Source organism: Capsicum annuum, unplaced genomic scaffold (assembly GCF_002878395.1).
Source record: "Capsicum annuum cultivar UCD-10X-F1 unplaced genomic scaffold, UCD10Xv1.1 ctg4473, whole genome shotgun sequence".
In the NCBI taxonomy this organism is placed as follows: domain Eukaryota; kingdom Viridiplantae; phylum Streptophyta; class Magnoliopsida; order Solanales; family Solanaceae; genus Capsicum; species Capsicum annuum.
This window is the reverse complement of record NW_025852284.1, coordinates 28,403-36,176: the sequence shown is the minus strand read 5'-3', so window position 1 is coordinate 36,176 and position 7,774 is coordinate 28,403. Positions and strand designations below refer to the sequence as shown.

The 7,774-nt window shown below is 34.1% G+C and overlaps 1 protein-coding gene across 1 annotated transcript; it reads left to right on the top strand.

The window, feature by feature from the left end:
• Positions 1-2,768: 2,768 nt before the first annotated feature.
• LOC107842729 (bifunctional bis(5'-adenosyl)-triphosphatase/adenylylsulfatase FHIT) lies at positions 2,769-3,709 on the top strand (the record flags this gene model as incomplete). The annotated part of the gene is given in 3 exon segments (XM_047403579.1): positions 2,769-2,915; positions 3,234-3,332; positions 3,423-3,709. Coding segments are annotated over 3 exon segments (360 nt in total), but the record flags the coding sequence as incomplete, so codon positions are not given.
• Positions 3,710-7,774: the final 4,065 nt, after the last annotated feature.

Sequence of the window (7,774 nt, the reverse complement as noted above, 5' to 3'; positions counted from 1 at the left end):
CACTCTGTACTTGAACAGTCGATGGAGATTCATTAAATACTTTTTATGTGAATATAGTCACTTGTGATACAGAGGAAGCTAGAATGTGGCACTTGTTTATCTCCTCTATTTACTTTTAGTATATTCTGTCCCGTCGGCCTATGCTTAAATAGTTCTTTTAATGCAAGACTCATATGTATTTGGGTGTATATGGGCAAATAAAATATGCCTCTGAGATCAGTTTAGAAAGTCCAGCAATTTTTAAATGGTGACACAATACTACTCTCAATCGATCAGTTAGTATATCAAATATATGCTCAATTGGACCCTTATTATCCAGTCCATTCTGTTTAGGTCCATTTTATTCTGTGGCAAGTACTTTATGTAATTAGTCTTTTCAGGCAAGCCAAAGTTTTTTTGTTTTTCAAATTAGAGGTCTTCTTTTCTTAAAATAAAAACGTTAATAATTTCTAAATCTCACACTTATCCTTGCATGGATACAAGTCACAGCCATAATAAAATGACCTATGAAAAGTACCAATTCCAATGTAAATGTACCAACACCAATCAAGCATATTTTGCTTCTGTTCTGCTATGTTCATAGGTAAATCTACATTGATTCCTAGAGGTTTAGATTTTTTTATATGGTTTTCCTCTGTGATTTTAGGTCTACCCTGTTTGTTCTAAAACACCTTCAGTCATTATACTGTTGTACATATAGACCGATGTTTACAAGGACTGTGAAGAAGAAAATCATAGCTAAACTACTTATACTCTCTTTCTTATGTGGTCATTTCTAATCTTGTCCAATGTTGTGCATTGCACATCCATATTAATATTCATGTCTTGTGGATGTGTTGAGCTTTAGGGTCCAAGATTCTCTCTCATGCAGAATTGCTACTTTTATAACCATTCCATATTAGTTGGCTTTCATCTTATTGTGTATCTTCTTATCTCTAAATGATTCCTTAGCACTCTCCTCTTTCAAATGTCATTTTTTAATTTCATGTGCATCTGGGTATTCTCCTGAAAGATTAGCCTAAATATTTGAATCGTCTTCACTTAAACACTATAATCCTGTCTAATCTCACGTCACCTACATTCTTTTCTTTATAAATTGTAATGAGAATTTTGACTTCAGCTACATATTCCTTATGAAGATGTTGTCTTGGTACTTATTCTATAACTCTTACTTTCTAGACTACTTCTCCATATCTCCAACTCTTGGTCAATTATTTCTCTAGTTTCGTCAATCAATACAATTCCTTTGTAAAGGGCATTCACCATGTAATCGTATCCTATATGCTATTAAATATTGATCAGCTCATTTGATGACTAGGTAAATAAGTACGTGCTCAGTACAGATCCTTTGTATAAATCCACCCTTAAGGGAAACTCCTTTATATCTTCTCTCACTGTTCAATCACTTTTTAAAACTCTTCTGCATATCCTTTTTGAGTTTTGTGTATTTGATATGAATTACTTTCTTCTCAAGTACCAACTAAAGGTCTTTCCTTCACACTATATCAGATGCTTTCTCCACTCTAGGTTAAAGAATATCTTATGGAGATCCTTTTTCCTATCTTTATAAATTTCATTCAATCTTTTTAGCAAAACTATGAACTTTGTTATATATCTATCATGCATATATGATTGATCAACTAATATGGTGTTAGTTTGCAAGACTTTGAATCTTTCTTTGTTTTGTATATTGGAAACAAAGTACCTTTTTCCACTTGTTTGAATATTCCCAGACCTTGTTATGAGATTAAATAGCCATGTTCGCCATATTACTCTACAGGGATAACTTGTGAAAAACTTACTTTTCTTTCATTTTGTTCATGGTATCCTTTACTTTTGCAGACCTAATTCCACCAGGAGTATAGTAGTTAAAGATTTCTGTCACGAATGTATCAACATATGTAATTTCTCCTCGTGATTTGTGTTGAATAATTGATTGAAATAGCATCATCTCTCTTTGGCTCCCATCTTTGATCAAGCTTTGTTGGCAGTTGTATTTACTCTTTGTTCACTCCTTTTCCTCCCTTCTCTTCTAGTTGTGCTACTTTCCTACTCGTAGATGCTGAAAGAACATCCAAAAAGCTAGCTGTAATGTCCTCTGTACATATATGAATTAAACTTGCTTTGTAAATTCTTAAGGATATGTTTTGTCTGATAATACTAATTTATGTAAAAACTCTATGATACGGAAGAGTTGGGTCCACCCATGACTGGAGCATGAAAGTTCGAACCAGATAAAAATATTGCTATTTGCTGTATCCTGTATGATTCCTGTGTATCGTTCCAATTTTATCGATGTGTTTCCTGAGGGACTGCTGCAGCCTATATGATTCCTCTCAATCATCCTCCAAATGCAGTTAATCTTTTCAGAGACCATCATTATGAGGTTCATATTTCTTGAATTATGAACACACTTAAGAACAAATTGTCGTCTGTTGGAAATGATGCTTGTTCCAATTTTTTGAAGTATCTGTAACTTTAATATCCTTCCATATGTAATAGGTTCTGTTTTGTGCTTTATTGGCTTTTGCACGCAGTACTCTACATCCTATTAGTTTCTTAAAAAGCTCGTGTTCTTTTCTTTTCTTTTCCTTTGACCTGCATATTAGGGATGGTATGAGATGGTATTCTTGATATGGTTAGAGCTTCAGTTGTCTCAAATCTTAAAACTTTGCTATGGTTACAACTGTGAAATTTGGTTTACTGAATGGAATATACAAACTTGCCTATGGTGTAACCATCACATTTGGTCTACTTAACGAAATATACATGTGCTTGTCTGCCCAAGGCGTGAAATACAGCGGTTTGCTGAGCTTACTACTGATGAGACTAGCGACTTGTGGCTTACAGCACAAAAAGTTGGCAAGCAACTTGAGTCATACCACAAGGCATCTTCTCTTACATTTGCAATCCAAGTAAGTAGGCTTTGTTGTTATAGTTTTGTTATTATAGTTTTGTTATTATCCTTAACCATAACATTACTGTATGTTCGCGAAAAGGACTACGGAACCTGATATACTGAAATTTTTGAAGACATGTAAATGCAGAATTTGACATTTATAGAGTATTATCCGCATCAATGTAGATATAAAATGGATAGGTGGGTTTTAACTGTGTTGGAATTGTGCATACTCCTTGCATTTTGTTGTACGTATTTTGTTATTATTTGTGTTTTGACCTATTTCTTTGCTTGGAAAGCTGTCCGAATTTGTTTGTTTCTGTTAATATCTCAGGATGGACCCCAGGCAGGACAGACTGTTCCTCATGTTCATATTCATGTCATCCCACGCAAAAGTGGTGATTTTGAAAAGAAAGATGAGATTTATGATGCTGTAAGATTCAAATATCTATTACTGATTAGTCATGCTTAGTTGGCTGGATTTGAAGCACAAATGATATTAATCTTTTGCCTTGTTATGCAGCTGGACTTGAAAGAGAAAGAGATGAAGCAGTCACTTGATTTGGACAAGGAACGGAAGGACAGAAGAATTGAGGAGATGGCTGAAGAGGCAGCTGAATATAGAAAACTTTTCTAGTGAAGAGGCCTGCATCATCTCATTATTACTCTTTAGAGTTCAGCTGTTCCTCAAGTGCTTTATTGACCACCAGTTTTGGTGTTGATCTAACATTTGGATTTCTTGTAAACTAATGGGATTAACATTCTGCTTCTTATTGATATAACAACTGAAGCTGTTGCTGTTTTCTCCTATATTCGAATTCTTTTATTTGGATGAACCACCTTTCTGAGGGCTGTTGGTTATTAGGGTGGCTATTATGCGCCACTAATTTTCACAGTGACAGCTTGAATAGAATTTGAAGGGGGCAAGAATTTATCTCATTTGGTATATAGGCTGTGTCCATGCTGGAGAATTGAACCATAGCAAAAATATGAGTTTGAGTGAATCCTTTGGGTTTTAACATAAACCCAGATTCTGCTTTGAAGTTTGGATAGACAAATATGAGCTCCAGGACGGACAACAGAAGACTGTCTGCCTCTAATTATAAAAAAGAAAAGAAAAAGGGTTAAGTCTGCTTCCTCATCAGGATTCATGTTAAAACGATACAACCTATTGAAATGTGCATGTTCTTTGAAAGTGAACTAGGAATTGTACTCAGTAAGCTGCTTTTCAACATGCTATTATTTAAGTTGTATCAATTTTTTTTTCAAATTATCTTAACTTGTAGTTGTTGTAGGCAAATTTCAGACAGAAGTGTTGCTGCTGCTGTTTCTTAGAATTGGTTGCAAAAAACTTGCGTCACTAAAACCTACACTAATCATAAGTAGCATCCATATGTGCTACAAAGCAGCAATGCTCCAAAGAAAAACTGGAATTTAAGTCAAAGATCTGACAATTAAAAGAAATTCATGTAAGTTAATCAATGTCGAAATCAAGTTAATCAAATTTTTTACTCCTATCATGTTCGAGGCAAAAATAAAAACAGTAAAGCTTATGCCAATTTATGGGCGTAACCCAAACATAAGTTTCATGCCAACTCATGGATGTAACCTAAACTGGTAAAGCCATAAATAGGTTCACATTGCTCGAAAGCGATATGTCGAAGATTCCGACTCAGCGGCTAATCGCCCTCTAGACTTGTACAACTGCTCAAAGGAGATACACGGGGATCCATAACGGCCATTCATCCTCCCAAAATAGCAAGGTTACCCATACATATTCCAAACACAAACAATTTGTAATCATGGCATAACAATCGAAATCATAAGTCATAGAGTACTAACCGAAATCATTTAAATTTGTCATCTCATAATAAGGGTAAATCCAAAAAATCAAATCATTATTCAATTGAGAAAATCATGTTTAAAGGCATTAATCATGTTTATCAGTATCTCATTCAGAGCATAAGCGTGTTTTCAAAAATTATTATCCGATTGAGAAATCATGTTTTATTAGTCATTACTCTAGCTGTAAATCACTTATTTGTGTGTAATGTGTTCTGTCATTACTTTTGCATGTGTCAACTTCAGAAATATTTTTAACTGGAATATTTACTGTCTTACATCGTTAACATCTGTATTAGTTGTCTCATTAAGAACATACGTATTAACCGCGCTCCATAACATCTGTATTAACAAACACATCTCATAAACAATGTTTGTATTAGTTGATTCCGCAGAATTTGTATTAACTGACTCCGCAACGTCGATGTTAATTGGCTTCTCATTGACAATATGATCCATTACATCTAGATTTACTAATATAAAAGCATCGAATGAAGAAATAACTGAAAAAAAATGTATAAATGACATATTAGATTAATGCGAAAAATCATATTGGATCTTGATGCCTTCCGCTCTTGATTCTTTTATGATGATGTTTGGTTTTAATGAATGATTTCTTTGCAGGAATATGAAAAAAGAATTAATCAAAGATTCTTGGCTAATAATTAAAAAGAAAATCTCTCAAGATTCGGCCTAAAAGGAAAAGGAATATGCCATCCCTTCAAGAATTTATGAAAAGAGTATCAAGTCTTGTACACTGCATTAAATGCGCCGCTACTCTTAAGGAAAGAAATTTTCGGGTAGTCTAGGATTATTAAGATGATCCAATTTTATCTTCGAAAATAGGATTCTCATATCCCAATTTCAAGGAGCAAATCTCTTGGGTTGCCTTTTATTTCAGATTTTTCAATTTGTAGTAGTCCAACCACTACTATTTAAGCGATGAAAGATTAAGGAAAAAATATACTTTCATCTCAATCATTTCTAGTTCTTTGCTCTACTTTATTCAAATATTGTATTCTCTTAAGGTTTACTGTATATTCAAAAAGAGAGGAGAGAAGCACATAATTGGTGAGACATTGTATCAAAGTGAAAAAAAGAAATAGCGTGAGTCATAGCCAAAAAGTTTGACTCAATCCTTGTACTTTGATTTTGATTTACAAAGAATCTTGCAATCCAAGGGACTGGAGTAAGACCTATTAGAGATCTCGACCAATGTAAAGTATCTGGTATCATTTCTTTTCTGCACTTTATCCTCTGAACTTTATTTTACTGCCTTAATAGTGATTATCTATCTAAGCGAGTTGATTGACAATTCAAAAAAGAGTAATTCACCCCCTCTTACTACTTTCAATTGGTATCAGATCCTAGACTCACAGTTATTTGTTTAACAACAAGTGAGAAAATATTATGACTCAAAAGGAACCTCTCAAATCAGACCTCCTTATTTTAATGAAAAATATTTTTCTCATTGGAAGATGAGGTTGAAAATTTCTTTAAGTCATATGATGTCAAAGTCTGGAAAGTGATCAAGCTCGGTGATATGTCACTTGTCTCTGTCAACCAAGACAAGGATGGAAAGAAATCTAAGAATAGTGAAAGTTCCACTAGCAACACTCTTACTCTGGAGAACAATACTGATGAACAAATGAAAATTATTCAGATCAACCCAAAGGCCAAAAATATGCTATATAATGCTATCAGTGGTGAAGAATATGAAAAGATCTCATGTTGTGAAACAACTAAGAAATTGTGAAATAAATAGAAGTGACCTATGAAGGAACTGAAAAGGCCAAACAAACTCTTGTAAGTTTATTGGTCTATGACTATGAACTTTTCAAGATGAAAGATGGGGAGTCCATTGATAAAATTACCAGATTTGGCAAAATTGATGGAGAACTCAAGGCTGCAGGAAAAACTTATCCTGTAGCAATCAGATCACCCGGATTCTCAGAAGTTTGCCTCCTCAATGGCTTTTTAAGGTTGTGGATCTTGAAAGTATGAAGATTGAGGATCTTTAAAGTATGAACTTAAATAAAATGACCTATGATAAAGTTAGAGGAGATCTCATTACCTTTGAAAACACTTATCAGAATAAGAAAGATCAATTGCAAAATAAAAATAAGAAAACTGTAGCCTTTAAAGCTACAAATGAAGAAGAAGAAGAAGATGCCTTGGATATAGATGAACTTGTTGCTATATGTAGTTTTGATGATGGGTAGCTAACTGCAAGGGACCAGGTCCCTAGATATGGAAGATACAGTACAACTGACACGCATTGTCTGCACAGTTTTGTTATCTTATGTAACAAAATTGCAGGTGCTATTTTGTACTGATTAGGGCAGCTGGTCCAATGATCTTTTATCCCTAATCATCACTCAAATATAAAAGGAAAGAGACACTTCTTCATCAAATAGTTTTTGTACAATTCTAAATAGTGAAGTGAGGCAGCAAAAAGTCCATTTCAAGATTGCTCAAGCATTGCTCATATTCTTATCTTTATAGTGTGCTTAATGAGTGAGTGAATGTTCTTGAATGAGTATTGATTCATAACTGAACTACTTGTGCTATAAGAGTAGTGTTTTTCTTTGTTGAGAGAAGTGCTTAGGTAAAGTTACCCGAGCTAGTTGCTGATTAGAGTTAACCAGTGGAGAGTCCTTGACATAGTTGCCAAGATGAGCTCGTAGTAGAGTTGCTACAATCGAAAGGAACCTATAGTTAGGTTCATTAAAAACTATAATCAAGATTTTGATTATAGTGAATTTGGAGGTGCTTGTGAGGGCAAGACGCTGTTTTTTCCTTCCTAGGTTTTCAATTTAAAAATCTTGTGTCTTTACTTTTCCTGTACCCTTCTTATTTTTTTGCGCTTTAGTGTTTGTTTTCTTGTGATTGATTTAGAGGAACTTGTTCCCTCACTGTGTAGTATAGACCCTCAAGGGTTCTAACAATAGGTATCAGAGATAATTTACTTTAAAAGGTTCATACCTAGAGTGATCTGGTTATTATGGGTGTGTCACTTAATCTGGAAGAAGA